The sequence below is a fragment of the Drosophila willistoni genome, chromosome 3R (assembly GCF_018902025.1).
Source record: "Drosophila willistoni isolate 14030-0811.24 chromosome 3R, UCI_dwil_1.1, whole genome shotgun sequence".
NCBI lineage: Eukaryota > Metazoa > Arthropoda > Insecta > Diptera > Drosophilidae > Drosophila > Drosophila willistoni.
This window is the reverse complement of record NC_061086.1, coordinates 11,642,516-11,659,401: the sequence shown is the minus strand read 5'-3', so window position 1 is coordinate 11,659,401 and position 16,886 is coordinate 11,642,516. Positions and strand designations below refer to the sequence as shown.

Below are 16,886 nucleotides of genomic sequence, written 5' to 3'. Positions count from 1 at the left end.
TAAGAAATTCAATTTTCTTTATTGAAAATCAAATTTAATACGAGTTTTTGTTATCAAATTTGCAAAGACTTAAATTTTCGAGCCTCAAATTGATTATTTTTACTGTGGCAGAAATAAATTGTTTATTTAGAAAAATATATTAAATAAATATTCTTTACTTCTTTTGCAGATAGTGAAAGTATTGAGATTTTTTCCACACATATTGGTAACTTAACTTAACTTGGCTAAAATTTACTTTAAAGAGAATTTTAAAGAGAACCTTTGCAGATGGTCAAAAGTATTTGAATTAAATTTAATAAATATTTTTAATAAGAAGCTGAATAATATATAATTTCGAATATAATCTGAACCTATTTTCCATAAAGATACATAAGGATACATTTGTCTTCTTTTAAATTTAAAAACGCATTTAATATAAAAGTTAATTTGCTATTTAAACTTAATTGTTCGAAAAGAAAATATTCAAAACACAAATAGTTTAATATTTTATATACAAATTCAATTAAAAATATCTACAAGAACCATAAAAGAGTTTGGCATTCAAACAAATTGAGTCTGATTAAATTGGCGGGCTAAAGAAACAATGCCAAAAATACAGAACACAACAAGCAAATTGTCAAAGTTCATTCACCATGCGGCCAGGCCGCATTATTTGCAATTGCAACCGATGTCGGTCGTAATGCAAATGTTTGAATTTATGTAGCGGTTTTCAATATTGAATTGAATATTATTCAAATTCTGAGAAAGCTGCTGGTCAATTGGCCCAGCTGGGACATCCAACTGTTTGCTTGGTTTTTCAAAGGGGGAGACAGGGGGAGATACATTGATTGGTTGGTTGGTCAGTCTTGCTTGATTGCAGTTATTGTTATTGTTTGTTCCAGTTTTATTTGCCTAGTACTGTATTTAATTGCCAATAACTGTTGTGTGCATAAAATGAGCTTATCATTTTTGGGAAACATTTTTCATTAATTCCCAAAAACAGATTTCTCATCAACCCTCCACCTTTTAATCCGTATGTCATGCGGCGATGTTACATTAATTGAAAACTGTGATTGAAATGACACAAACACATGAACAAACATAACATGCTGGGCAAACCAATCTCACCACATTCTGGTCAGAGTCTCTGCCTCTGTCTCTCTCATTGCCACTATATCTCTCTATCTACATCCTGTATATATGTACATACATACATATATGTAAGTATATGGAACTGTCTCTGCAACTTTGTTAGACCCAAACCAATCGACTAACATAGTGTCTCTCATTTCACTTTACTCTGCCGACCAGTCGGCATTCATTTCCGTATGACTTGAAAATTTGCGGCTTTTCACTTTGCGGTTATCCTCAGCACAAACCACAAATGTAAAACTAATGGCATTCCAAAATTTATGAATGCAACGTCGTGTGTGTGTGTATGTGTTTTTGGCTTCTGTGTGTGAGTATTTGAGTGGCACTCTGCAGTCTTCTGATAATTATTTTGCCATTAGAATCCGATTAGTTGGAAAATTTTCAGTTCACATGGTACATGCTCAGAACACGGATTCAGCACTCGTCCAAACGTATGTATGTAAGAGAGTTTCTAGGTTCTCGAACTAGCCTGAAAGAGTTTAATTTAAAAATTCAAGACCCTTAAGCAAGATAATCACAAGCATTATGAGCTGACTGATGAACTACAAACAGCAGCTACAAATAAATAAATAATTTGGCCTGATCAGGATGAAGCTTTTTGATAGAATAAGGTTTTTTCTTTCCATTCAGTTCTTTCGGTTGCTTAAATATTTTTAACGTCAATACGTTTACAGTTTTTACCATTCGGCATCGATAAACTATTAAAGCGAAATGCTTACGGCTCTCTGTCTGCGTTGTTTATATAGTGATGGAAGTAGGGAAGTTTCAGATTCCATGGCCCGAGGGCTGCGCTTGCTGGTAAAATAAAGAAAGCTAAAAAATTGAGGGGTTGGTAAAATAAAAAAACGTAAATGCCAAGAACATAGACAAACACATTCAATGCAAGTCAATGGCATGGTGGAGATGGAGATGGTGGTGGAGGCGGTGGAAGGGGGAGAGGTAGGTATGCCATCTGGATAGTGTAAAATTTATGACTCGAGCACATTCCGCAAAACATTTGCGCCTTGGCATAGGCAACTAAACTCCCTGCCCTCTCTCTATGTCAGGGAGCGAGGTTGGGGAAGATGTACAAAAACAGACAGCCGTGGTAAGGTTTAGTGCTTATTTACAACAAACATTCAGCCAGCCAGCCAGTCAACCATCCAGTTGGCTAAGATGGTGGCAAATTATTCGCGCGGATAGGGCCATGGTGGGGCAGGGTGAGAATACTGTTCTACTGCTGCAGTTTATGTGCTGTTAGCTGCATAACTTGAGGCATAAATAATGAGCCCTAACTATAACAATAACTTCATATTGGATGCGGCTTCAAAATTATGCTGCAGAGCCATGAAAAATGAAATGGAATTGAGGCATACGATGGTGATGGTGAATTTTATGCATTATTTAGTCTGTGATTAATCCTTTAGTGGTAGTTTTACAAAAAAATAATATTAACCAAGATGAAATCAGATTTTTTATAGATTTACTTTTTATACTCTTGCAGAAAGTACATATAATAAAATAAGTCAGATATCTTTCTATTGCTCCTCGCAACTTATTCCACATTCAAGTGATTGAAAACAGCAAAAAATAAACTGATATATAGAGTAAATAATAGCAATTATTGCTGTAGCATTAGAATATATTTAGATATAAAATAAAAGAAGGAACTAAAAGCTAAAAAATTACAAAACCTATAAACTTCTTCTATTTACTAAAGTCAATAAAAAAACTATCCTTGGGTAATCATTTAATGTATAGAACATAAACCAAAACCACTGAACATTTAGTTTTACTTAAGATAGCTCATAAATTATATTTAAAATAAAAGTAAAGTTTCTCATCAAATATTAGCAAAAACAAATTTCATAATATTTGAAATGCAGAGTCAAAGAGATATTGATTGACTAGAGTCCACACACTAGTCCGATTACTTTATGTATGTGTGTATGTGCGAACTCTTAAGAGTTTAGGACTGATTCTAGTTTAAGCTAAGCCCAAAAAACTTGACTTTAAATGCTAATTATATCTTGTTTTTGTACGCAAACATACAAAGTTTATCCAAACTAGATATGCATATGCCAAATAAAAACATGCACACACACACACACACACATATATATATCTGATAGAAAAAATGCCAGTATTTAATTCAAAAAGCATATGAAAAGTTTATCCTTGAGACAAAACAGAACATGATGACTCTTAATAACTTTTTGCCAACATTTTGTTTGCTGTTTGTCGTTTTTGTTCAGCTTGTTCTTGTTAGCATGCCTGGGCCTGGCCTCTCACCATGCCCACATTTCAGAAGGATGGGCATGGGCGTGGCTAAGAGAGCCTTTTGCTAGCCTTTGGCAAACTCTACTTTGACACTGTCGGCTTTTGGCTGTTTCAAGTTATCTTTCTCTCGCTCTTTCCCTGGCTTTTGTGTGGCTGCTATCCAGGAGGCCGGCCGGCTGGCCTTCCGACCAGTTCTATTTTGTGCAAATTAACTTGTTTCAATTAATAATCCCCCAGCAAATATGTCAACCACATGGGTCCCAGCAATAACAAGGAATAAGAAACTCTTTGGAAGGAAGATGGGAGGGGGGGAAGGGTGGGTAAAATGAGGCCTGTCGTTGCTGCTGAAAGTCAAAAACTATGCAAACTTTTGGCTGACTTTGACATTTATGGTTTTTTCCCGGGGGCTTAGAGGCATGGGGAAGCGGGTCAAAAGTTTTTTACCAGGGGCAACAACACCCTCCAACTACCGCCATTTCGATTTTCCGATCGAAGCACACATACACACTCACACACACACACAAGAGTCCGCTTTCTACCACTTGAAAAGCATCCGAAAATCCCTACCAACTCTCTCTGTTGACTATTGAAAAGTTTTTGGCAATACTTTGTCCAAACATACGTTTAGTTTTTGGCTTCATTTGGCTAATGAGTTGACCCTCGACCAGCATTGGGATAAAAGCACAGGACTTTACAGGACAGCACATCACAGCACAGGGTAAGTCAAGTTTTCTAAAAAGCTGCCACGTGCAATTTCTCGATTTTCAGTTCGTTTAGATTTGTGAGCATTAAAAAAACATTTTGCAGCCCTTTGCCAGCAGCAGCAGCAACAACAAAAACAACATCAGCAAAACTAAGTTGTCAAGTTTGGGGCATTGCTTGGGGTTGTGTCTCTGGTTGCTGTTGTTGCCTCGTGTTTGTCTCGGCCTTATGGCCGCGCTGGTGCCATCTTTTTGGTTTAATCCAATTTATGTTGCTGGCAAACTTTTGTAAAACAACTTAAAAGTTTTGCGCTTAAATAGCATCAAGTCAAATCGGAGGAAAAAAACAAAAGTATGAAAATTACTTTACTACAAACACACACACAAACACACACACATACACAAGATTGTGTGGGTGTTCGGGTGTATGTGTGTGCCAAAAATTAAATAAATTGCTCATTTTTGAGACATTTTGCTGCGTTGACTTATTCGCCTTACAAGCATTTCAAGCTCTCCCCATTCTCATTATTGCCCCTTCTTTGCCTTATAATCCCCCCCTGACCATCATCTGCTCCCCTATCCTGTTTATACTTTCTCAGGCTTGGCTTTTCTCCTGCCTCTGCAGCCTCGTTAGCCTTTTTTACTCCACCCGGTAGGACCGTGACGACAACACGAAGCAGCTATAAAATAGTTTTTGACGCTGACGCATGCCGCATAGCAATTTCTCTCGACTGCCCTTTTGCAACACAAGTTTTTGCCTTTATTTATTTGTTTAGAATTTTTCGCACGCCTTTCCGTCGATGTCGGACCCCATTTTTAGGTTCTATATCCAAAAGTCCAAGCCGAAAACCTAATAAAGTTGTCAAAAAGCTACCGGCCAAATGCCACAGAGTGAGAGTAAGATAGATATATAGGGAGACAGAGGGAGAATGAGTGAGAGAAAAAAATTGTTTAACCATAATGATATGCTTTTTGGGTAAGAAAAAGGCAAAAGTGTTGTAATCCTTTTGTGGCATAACCCGTTTAATATGTATCGAAATTCACAAAAGAAACCCACATTAAGTGGCCCTGGGTCACAACTGTGTGATGAGTTTGATAAGTTGCGAGCTTAACAACGGTTGACGGCACAAATTTGCCATTGCCATTACCATTGCTATTGACTACTTGCCGTCGTCAGTCGAGAGAAATAAAAGTTTTCCCAACCAGCCAATACCCTAGACCATTTAAATGAGCAATATTTAGAAAGTTGTATGTTTTTCTTAGCATACTTTTTAGGGCGACCCTAGCAAATAAATAGAAGACAAATAGAAACAAAGTTTTCTGTCTTGTATTACCTTTAAGTTCAGCTCTTAATATACTCTTCTATTTAATGACTACAGGGTAGAAACACGCAGCATTTTGAAAATGGCCAAAGTCAAATATGCAAAAGTCAAATGGATGCCGCTTGGTTGTGTTTTTTGGGGTGTCCCGCCAGTGTGTGTGTGTGTGTGCGGTGTAGTGTGGTGTGATGGTCATGCAATCATGTTACAAATTTCCAACATGGCAGTTGGTCACCAAAAGCAAAAGCAAAGCAAGTCAAGCTCTGAGGCTCAGCTGCAACAACAAATTGTATACATGTGTTGAGGCGAGTGCCCCCGAAACACTTCTTGTCTCCCTCGCGCTCTCTCTCCCTCTCACTCTCTCTGTCTCACCCTGTCTTTCAGTTTGGGGACTGTTTTCCTCGTACGTGCTAAAGAGTTCGCTGGCAGTTTTATATTTCTGTTGCTTTTTTTTTTTGTTTTTTGTTTTTCTGTTTTTGTGTTGGCAGCAATTGGAAAAATGTTGCACAAAAGTGCACGCCAACAGCAGCAACAGCAACAGCAACGGCAACGGCAAGAACGCTGCTTCTAGTCAAGTCCGGGTTTAGTACTCTTGGCGATTAATCAAAAATTGTTTACTCTAAATGATGAATGTGCAACATGGTTTTGACTTTTAACTGAGCGTGGCACAAACAAAGTATGGCCAAGGGAGCACCATCATGGTTGTTGGTCTCTGGCAATTGTCCCAACTAGTCAAAAGCTAAGCAGAGTCACATTTTTGGCATTCCCAGGCATTCCCAGAGGATGCATACTGGCGGCAGGCAGAAGGCGGGCAATGTCATCATATTTACATGTGATATATGTATGTATATACATACATATATAGAAAATGTTACAGTCGCATTTCCGCTGCAACCTCTGACAGTAGACCGTTTTCTCTATGCAACTGCCACTGCAACAGCTACAGCTGCAACTGAGAGGTAGTTACTTCAATTTTCTTTTTTTTTTTTGGGTTTTTCTTCTAGTTGCTTTTTTTTTTCTTTTGCTGTCAAGTTGCTGTAGCAACTGTTTGACCATTTGTTCATGCTGCTCAGGGACTTGGAGAATGGAACTGGGACCGAGACTGAGTCTTAGTCTGGGTTAGACACTGACTATACGATAGGTTTCCTTTTCATTTTTCCATGTCATGTGTCGGCAGCGTCTCGCCCCAGCAGCAATCACAGACGTCGCATGCTGCTCGTTCTATGCAAATGCGAGTATAAATGGATAACTCCATCAACACAATTCATGCCACTCCTCCTGGTGCTGGTACTAGGAGATAGTGATGGTTATGGTGCTGCAGCTGCTGTTAGTGTTGTAGCTGCAATTGTAAATGCCGCAGTATAGAAAGAGACCGATAGAGACAGAGAGAGAGAAAGAGAGAGCACAAAGTAGTTGTAGAGAGTCCGCGGGCCACGACCGCGAAAAGACAGTCGGAATCGTAACAATTGTGTTTGCTTTAGCTGTCCTCATCGTGGCCGCTTTGTCAGTTCTCCACCATTCTCTATTTTTGTATCTGTGTCTGTTTTTGGCCTGTCCTTTGGTGGTCCTGTCTATGTGTGTGTGTGTGCTGAGTGCAATTTGGCCAACAGCAGAAATTATGCAAAACGGAAAAAATGGCATGCGAACTTGGCATAAATCAATAGAAAATTTATACGTTTCACAAAAGAGAACAGTTTTAGTGTGTCTGCTGCGACAGGAGCAGAGAAAGGTCTAGGATTTCGCGTGACGTCCTCCAACAAGCGTTTTGGGTCTTTCTTTTTAGCTTTTTTTTTCTCCTTTGCTTTTTTGTCGGTTTTTTGTTGTTGGTGGTTTTTTTTTTTTTTTGCGGCTTCCTCTTGTTACATGACATTTGAAATGATTTTTCTTTTGTCAAAGGGAAATTGCGGCCATTTTGGGTTGTTCGTTTGCAGAATTTAAGGCTTTTAAATCGATGTATATACTATTTTGATATTGTCAACGGTCTGGAATACCGTCACGAATCTGATGTAATGATTGATTTATGTTTACTATATTGTAACTACAATAGAATTCATTTGTTATGTATTCCTAAATTGTCTTCGTATTGTCAAACATGTGAGTCATTTCTTAAGCTTGAAAATATTTAAAGAATTGCTAAGCTGCCTTTTTAAAATATATAGATTCGATTTCATATTTTTATATGGTCTTCATAAATTATAGATTTTGAATAGGATTCTTTAGCTTATAATAAAAAGCTACGCTTGCTCTTGGTTAATTGAAAAATTAATTGCTTAATTGTTTTAATTTTGGCAATAGAAAATTCTCAAATCGTTTAAATAAAGTTTAATATCGTCTTTCTTTTCAATTAGTTTGTCAGCAAATGATTTAAAATTATGCCAGTTTTTAGTTTTTCCATATATTATTATGTGTTTTATATGTATAAGTAAATGAATATTTGCCCTTGTCAACTTTTTGAACTAGATACCATTTGCATAATTAGTAAAAATAAAAGCAGATTTAAATCAGCTTAAAATGCAAATGCTTAAAATACATTTTGATCCCCAATGGCTTCATTTGGGTCTAATACACACACACACACACACACACTGAAATACATAGTGTGCCCCGAGTAATTAATTATTTATTGATTTCCCTCGAGCCTGCCGATCTTCTATAAGCAGTTCATGAGTTCGGGGCACGGGGCAAATTTCACATAATGCGTCTATAAATATATGTATGTATGTATATACATATATGAATGTGAATAAGCATATATGTATGAGAGTTGGCTAATTATTAAGTGCATTTGTTGAGATTTATTCAACATAATGGGTTTACAGAGTTATTGATGGATATATATATATATTAGTAGTGAATATATTCTTTGTGGTAGAACTATGAGAAACACGACCGACACAGACGGTGCCATATACGAGAGTGCATCTTGACGCGTATAGGGTTGCCAGATGGGCGGGTGACCAAGTAGGCTGCCAGATGTATTCGCAATACTTCCCCTCAGATGGCGCCTTATTTCTCTATTTTTTGTACTCCCAACAGTGTCACACAGAACTCATGCTTTGCTGTTCCTAGTCCTTTGGTTAAAACGTCTGCGGGCATTTCACTTGTTGAGATGTAATCAATGCGAAGGTCCCCTTTGTCCACCAGTTCCCTTATAAAGTGATGACGGATGTCGACATGCTTTGTCCTCTTGTGGAATAGAGGATTTCGTGTGAGTTGGCCAGCTCCTTGATTGTCGTTGTAGATTATGGTGGAACGGAGCGAGCCAAAAATCTCTTGTAAGAAGGATCTTAGATGTACAGCCTCTTTAGACGTCTCAGATAGGGCCATGTATTCCGCCTCTGTACTAGAAAGAGCGACAGTTCGCTGCTTGCGGGATTCCCAACTTATTGGTGCGTTTGCCATTTTAAATGCGAAACCTGTAAAAGATCTACGATCATCAATATTAGCAGCCCAGTCGGCATCAGCATAGCCAACCAAATCTTTTCCGGTTTTTCTATATATTAGTCCATGGTCTTGAGTACCCTTCAAATAACGAAGTACCCTTTTGGCTGCAACCCAGTGTTGTTTCCCGTAACAATTATTATACTGGCTAAGAAGACTTACGGTATGTGCAATGTCAGGGCGCGTCGACACTGCAAGCCACATTAGAGCACCTATCAAGCTTTGATATGGGACGCCTGATACTTCTTCCAGGTCCGGTTTTGTCTTTGGGCACATTTGATTTGAAATTTTCTCGCTGGCGTTCATAGGTGTGCTCACTGGTTTACAGTCCTCCATGTTGAATTTCTTTAGTATATCCTTTACATACCTTGATTGACCCAAAGAACATTCACCTTTGTTCTTATTTTGAAGAAATTCGATACCCAGGCAATAAGACAGTTTTCCTAAATCCTTCATTTCAAAATTACGTGTTAATTCGGCTTTCAGCTGTGTTAGTAGCTTGTTATTATTCGTTGCGACTATGAGATCATCGACATACAGTGAAACGATAATAATCCCATTACCTTGTTTTTTCATATACACACAAGGATCGGCTGCAAGTGGCTTCAAGTTCATTTCCTTCAATTTGTAATCCAGTTTCTTATACCACTGGCGTCCACTCTGCTTTAATCCATACAAAGCTTTCTTTAGTTTACATACTTTATCGTCGGTGTATCTCCGCTTTTCTTTTTCCGTAAGTATTTCGGTGAATTCTGGTGGAACCTTTATATACAGTTCTTCCTCTATGTCTCCATTTAGATATGCGCTGTTAAAATCAAATTGATGGAGGTCGAGGTCGAGTTCCACGGCGATTGCTATCAGTGTTCGTATTGATCCTATACGAGCTACAGGGGAATAAGTTTCATTATAATCAATTCCCTCTCTTTGAGTGAAGCCTTTTGCTACTAGACGAGCCTTGCGGCTATCCACTTCGCCGTTTGGTTTATACTTTGTGCGGAGAACCCACTTGGTTTCTATGACTTTCTGATTCCTCTCTCGCTTTACTGTTTCCCAAGTCTTATTCTTTTGTAGCGCTTTATACTCACTTATCAAGGCGTTTTTCCACTCAATTGCATTTGGACCACTTAGAGCTGCGCGCGTTGACGATTCATCTCCGATGCTTATTAGTGACGATGCCTCATAAAATTCGTCTTCCTCATCAGATTCCGGTTCAGGCTCATTTCCGATGGTTGGCTGGATTTGGACTTCATTATAGATGAGCTTGGGACGACCAGGTTTTCCTGTATGCACTTTTCTGGGTCTTCCAGGTCCACGTCTTTGCAGTACTGGTTCTTCTTGGACATTTTCTTCAATATCGGCATTCTCTTCTGGGGTATTTTCCTCGGGAACGACACGCTCTTCTTGAAAATCATCTTCCTGACTATGTTCCTCGTGATATTCCGCATTGACTGCACTCAGCTCTGAGAATTCTTCAAATTCATGATCGTTGCCAAAAATATTTGTGAATATGACGTCACGACTTCTTAATACCATTTTGGCTTCGGGATCATATAGTCTGTAGGCTTTGGCATCATTACAGTAACCTATAAATATACAACGTTTAGATCTTGGACTGAATTTACTCTTTGCACGTTTGTTAAAGACTTCTGATTTACTTTTGATAGTATACAATTCGCACCATTTCGAAAAATCATCTATAAATGTAACAAAGTATCGACTACCTCCATGACTACTTACTCGCATTGGTCCACATACATCGCTATGGATTAGTTCTAGTAGTTCTTTTGATTTGGAGTCGGATGCAGGAAACGGTTTTCGTGATTGCTTCCCCTTAATGCATGCTTCGCAGATTGGTAGACTCTCATTTATATTTACGCATGCACCATGTACTCTTCCTTTTTGGATGACATCTTTTAAGTCCTTTTCGTTTAAGTGACCAAAGCGTTCATGCCACTCCCTGATACTTGTTTTGTTTCCGACTACTAAATGGCTTTCTTCACTCATTTCCTCGACATGGTATAGGTCATGTTTTCGCTGTGCGACAAAAACTACTTGCCCATTGGATACCTGTATTATTTCTGCAAAATTCTTCTTAAATAACACATTAAAACCGTGGTCACATATCTTCGCTATTGACAGTAGATTTTCTCTAATATCTGGTACATGCAGTGTGTTCAAAAGGTTTGCAGAAAACTTACAGTTTGGTTTAAAAGTTACCGACCCGATTCCATTAATTGCTGTGTTTTCGCCGTTTGCTAGTTTTAACTCTTGCGATTTTTCTGCATACGTTTTATTAAACCTTTCCTTCTCTGAACACATATGTGACGTTGCTCCAGAGTCCAGGCACCATCCCTTTAGGCTTGTGCGTGTAAGATTTGCTTCTTGTATGTACATACTTGAATATGACTCACTGTTTTTTTCGGAGTTTTTCGGAAATTTCTTGGGACATTTCGCCGCCTTGTGCCCCACCTTTCCACAATTATAACATTTGTATTTGAAACCACCTGCCTTGGACGACCCTGGTGCACCATTATTGAATCTCTTATTTATCATCAGTGCCCCTGGTGATGATTCTCCTTTGTTTCGATTTCGCGCTTCGTATTCATCCAATAATTTTACCTTTAGTGCTTCAGGTGTAATTAAATTGTCCTGCGACTCGATTGCTATACGAAATGTTTCGTATTCTTCTGATATACTGTACAGTAGCAAGATCGAGATTAAATCATTTATGTTGATTACTTCAGTTTCATTTATTTTGTCTACAATGTCAAAAAACTTATCGACGTGATCTCGCATGTCGGCGCCAGGGCCTAATTTTAGCAAAATCAAAGACTTCAGTAGGGTGGCTTTGCGTGCGGGACCCGTGGACTGGTAGATGCTATGCAACTTTTTCCATACTTCGTTTGAAGTTTCACAGTTTTTTATTTGTTTTAATTCTGTTGTCGCCATGGCCAGAATCAAGTCAGATTTTGCCTTAGCATCTTCTTTCACCCACTGTGCAGCATTTTGTTCTGTCTTTACACATGTATTGTTCACATATTTCCACGTATCATTTTTGATCAAAAGTGCTTCCATCTGAATTTTCCAAGTATCAAAATTTTCTTTGCCTAACGGCTCTATACGTACACTTGCGACACTCATTTTTTATGTTCTGTTTCTCTTTATTTAACTGTTTTCTATTGTGTTCTCCCTCGCACGTTTTTTCTTGACTTAGCTACACAAGCAAAAGCCGACCGCGAAGCTACACAAGCAACGTAAAAAAAAAACGGCAGTTCGGCGCCACACAGGCGAGACACAAAAATCTTTCTAGAACTTTTTCGCCACAACTTTTACACTTTTTACTTTATTTTCACTATTCTGAATCCATCGAATTATTGGCGCAGTGGAAGCGTGCTGGGCCCATAACCTGTTGAGATTTATTCAACATAATGGGTTTACAGAGTTATTGATGGATATATATATATATTAGTAGTGAATATATTCTTTGTGGTAGAACTATGAGAAACACGACCGACACAGACGGTGCCATATACGAGAGTGCATCTTGACGCGTATAGGGTTGCCAGATGGGCGGGTGACCAAGTAGGCTGCCAGATGTATTCGCAATAGCATTAAATTCTGACAAATGACAAATTGCGGCAAAACAAGTTGGTTGACACCCTTCACCCCAAATATTCGTTGGCATCTTGTTTTCCTACATACATACATATGTGCCCCGTCGACTCCATTGTCGTTGCTTCACACACACTCACACACAAACACATAAGACTCTTGGGTAAATGCTAAGTATTTTTGACACCAAAATTAGTAATTCGCTTCACCCTCTTTCTACCTCAGCGCCTCCATCTGTGTGTTTCTTTTTCTCACACTTGGAGCCTAATGTATAAACACGCCTCAAGTGAAATTTTCGGCATAAGCTGCGAAAAATTACCAACACTTTGGGCCAGGTCATTTATCATTAAAAAATAACCACATAGCGCAAAATACGAAAATGCGTAATTATTGGGTTGTGGCAGGAGCAGCAAGAACAAAAGCAACAACAACCACAACAACAACCATAGCTGCTAACGTTAGTGTCAAGACCTTTTGACAGAGAGACGGGGCAAGTAGGGCCTAGGCGAATGATTGAATGTGTTTCATCAAATATGTAATATGAATTATAATTTTTTACATATTTTGTGAGTCTTCCATATGGTCTCATATCAGCAGACCGACTAGAAAAATATCGCGTGTCTAAAGTAAATCCAACATTTCGGAGACGAACGACAACCAAATGAGCTATAGAATGCGCGCCTGAAGTGCCGATTTTAGGTTTTTCACTTTGACGACCAAGACGACTGGGACGACGGCAGAAGGTGGTTAAAGGGGGGGACCAAGGGGTGTGTGTGTGTGTGTGTCTGGGTCTAGCAAGGCGACAGCCATGCTATCTGCAGAAAAAACACTGCGGAGGAGCTCTAAAGTAGGCACACTTGCCAGGAACTGGGGCATAACGCACTCAACACGGCATAAATTAAAATTTTTATACATATAGCTTCTCTGCCTCCGTTGTTGTTGTTGTTTTTGTTTTTGCTGCATGTGGGTGTGTGTGTGTGTGTGTATGTGTGTGGGTTGCCAATTCACAGTTCAGATTGCGTGGCAAGTGAAACACGCACTGTCTCTCTTTCCCTTACCTTTTTTCACTGTCTTCCTGTGTGGATAAAAATACTCAAATTTTACTGCCCTGCTTGAGTCACGTTATAATTTGTTAGCTAACAATCCCGGCAACATTCTCTTGACTTTGACTGCCGCGACGTATGGCATTCATTTGCTAATCAAAACAAATGAAAACAACATGAAATATGGTTAAGATTGAGAGTGGGAAGGCAATGGCAACGACAAAGTCAAAGGCTAATAAGGGTTAAAGCCGCAGAGTTCAGTTCCAATGGAATAACCAAAAAAGCTTCGTCTCACATGTGTGTAGTTACACTCGTGCTCTCTCTCTCTCTTTCTCTATGCGTGTATGTTTGTGTGTGTATTTTAGTGTGTCACATTTCTAATGAAATTGTTCAAATGTGGCTTTTCGCATAGCCCGGTCATATATAATTTGAATATATGGCAATGGGTTTGTAGGGCCACGATAGGTCAATCCCGGGTTAGGTGGGGCTAAACTATGCGAGGCAAACTACACTCTTTCCCCCTTTATTTTTTTCGACGCTCATTCAAAGCTCGGCAGTTTGATAAATAATGAAGTCATATGTCTAAAGTTGAATTTTATATTATCACGCAATTGCCACAACCACTGAGAGAGACATAGAGAGAGAGAGAGAGCCGGGTCCAAACCAGACCAGGACAGAGTAAAGTAGACTATTACACCCCCCTCTATGGAATTGTGTCTAGGCAAACGCATATAAGGGAAACAAAATTACATTGTATGGAGACGCCCACATTTTTACAATATTTTTTTTTGTTTTCTATTTTTTTCTTCTTTTTATGTAATCGTAAAAATATTTTTATGATTTCATAATTTTACAGAGCGTCAGTTGTTTATGGCAAATTCAGCTCCTACATCCCCAAGCCGAACCTAGCAAATTTGTGGCATTTTTATTTGTTGCTGCCGAACCCTGGCCCTCCATTCTCTTCTTTCCGTTTGCTTAATTTTATAATTTTCTGCTTCAGCATCCCACGGTTAGTGGGATACAAAACGGCGCGGCGCTTTAAAGCAAGGTAAAAGAAAGCCAGCACAACTGCTTATCTTGGCCAACATTTATTCGAAATTTTATGCAAAACCATATTTTTCAACTGTAAAAAGTTATCACAGTGTGAGTGAATGTGTGTGTGTGATGCGTGTATGCATGTGCTTAAACACACGGCAAGCCAAATGGAATCACAGCGGGCTGTCTACTTTGCTCTGTTTCTATCTCCGAGCAAAGAGGCCGCATATATACACACACACACAGACACACGGGCAGACACACGCATGAATGGTGGCATGATGGAGGGGGGAGGGGGTAGAAAGACAGAAAGGTGCGGGCCACCCAAGGCAAAACGATGTAAGTACATATTTGTTCAAGTCGGGGGCTACCTCTACCTTGCTGCAAGGACAACGCACAGCTTGAAAAATGTTTGTTGTCAACATTTTCAGTTTGCATCGTTAGCTTAAAAGCGTTCGACACACACAGAAGGAGGGCGGCCACCACAATGGATGAAAATCGATAAATGAGACACAGAAACGACGGGTGGGGGAGTAAAAGCGGAAGAAAGCGTGTGATTTTGTTACCCCTAACCTAGCACAATATAACAAAAGACTTTCATTTTGGGTCTATAAATGAATAGCAGAGAGCAAGGCCATCGAGTGTACTTGATGTATATAGAATAACCCATCAGCTATTCAAAAAATAATAATTTCTATTTATCAATTATTTTCCAAAATTTCTTTAAAATCTCTAGTGAACCATGTGGCGTATGAGTAATATTTCGATTAGAATCGATTGAAAAAGTCCCAACCACAAATGGCAAAAATTTGTTTATTGAAAGAAAGAGACTTATTCCTTGCCAATTTTGGTATGCAGATGAATTAATCTTCTGTTTGAACATTTTTTCGCAGGTGGTGGCGGTGAGGTGGTGGTGGGGGGTGAGGATGAAAAATTATTGTAGGCTCCAAACAAGAATTTGATTTATCTGAAAGAAATTTGTGTGATTCACTCCCATTTCTCAATTTCCATGTAGATTTTGTGCAAAAGCTTTGAACTTGTCCTCATCTATTTATATATTCCCCTCAAGTTTTGTGGCCCCAAAAGTTGCTTTATGTGCGGGAGGCGGGGGCGGCAAGAAAACTCTTGCAATTAAACTGTCAGACTTATGAATTCATTAAATATTTTAATTGTAGCTTTTGAATAATTAAAATTCCATTTATATAGCCACGGACAGAGCGTGCACCTACCAAGCAAAACTCACATACACGTACATACAACCTCAAGTCATAAATCTGCGATTAATTAAAAGCCTCATACTCTCATCATACCAGAAACGCTGCCAACAAATCGTAGCATTGCCAGCAGGAGTTACTTGAATCCGGGCATCAGCTTCTGCCATCCCCGGGCGTATACGCAATGGCAATTAAACTTAATTACAAAAACATTGCCAAATCTCAATTGCAATACGTTTTAAGTTGATGTCTGTTTTTGGCTTTTCGCTTTGTCTATACTCTGAACGGAATGGAAATTTCTCTCGAATAATTGCAATGGGTATGCAAATCACGAAATGATTTTTTTTTTTGGGTGAGGAATGAGGAATGATGAAACCCAATGGAACCCACAGTGAAGTGGCCAGCTTTTGTTATGTACGATTTGTGGATAGTTTGTTACTCGTCACTTACCTGGATCATCGTCGTCATCCCAATCGATTTGACCGGAAGTCATGCTGATGTGTGTCGCGAGTGCCAGCAATGTGAATAGCAGGATGGCTTGACGTTGCCAGCAGCTTTGTCTGCCATTACACGAATTGTTGGCGTTGCTGGAGGATGAAGTCATTAGGTTTACGTGCTTTGTGGAAGTCCTTTTTGCTCTGGTGCTGCTAGCAGCTTTCAATTTTAGCAAATCCATTGTGTAAAGTATAATAATTTATATGCAGCTTGTATTCCTTTCTTCTTATTTTCTTTGGTATATATTTATATATATTGCCTTTTCAGTTGCAGCTGCAGCTGCAGCTTCAGGTGTAGTTTTCAATTTAATTTTCTTAAAAAATCCAACAACTCTCACTTATACACACACACATACACACACAGTGGATGCATATACACAATTTCACGTAAAAACAAAAGTTATTCCCGAGGCCGAAGCTCAAAGGTTGCCCGGGCCGTGGTTGCTGCTGCTGCTTCTGATGCTGATGCTCCAGTTTTTGTTGGCCTTAAACATTTTCCGCGCAGACACACAAACACACTTACACACACACACACACACACACTAATGAAGCAGCATGAACAAATATTTCTTAAAACTCCGAACTTGGTTTTTCTCTCACCGATTCTCGGCACGAAACTCGACGTTTCTTTCTTTTT

General features: G+C 39.1%; 1 protein-coding gene across 1 annotated transcript in view; it reads right to left on the bottom strand.

The window, feature by feature from the left end:
• The window catches only part of LOC6650477, a 75,683-nt gene extending 59,222 nt beyond the window's left edge, over positions 1 to 16,461 (bottom strand). Inside the window, exon 1 of the mRNA XM_023180570.2 lies at positions 16,206 to 16,461. Within this exon, the coding sequence (XP_023036338.2) occupies positions 16,206 to 16,431 (226 nt within the window). The 5' untranslated portion in view covers positions 16,432 to 16,461. The remainder of the gene's footprint in view (positions 1 to 16,205) is intronic.
• Between the last annotated feature and the right edge of the window lie 425 nt (positions 16,462 to 16,886).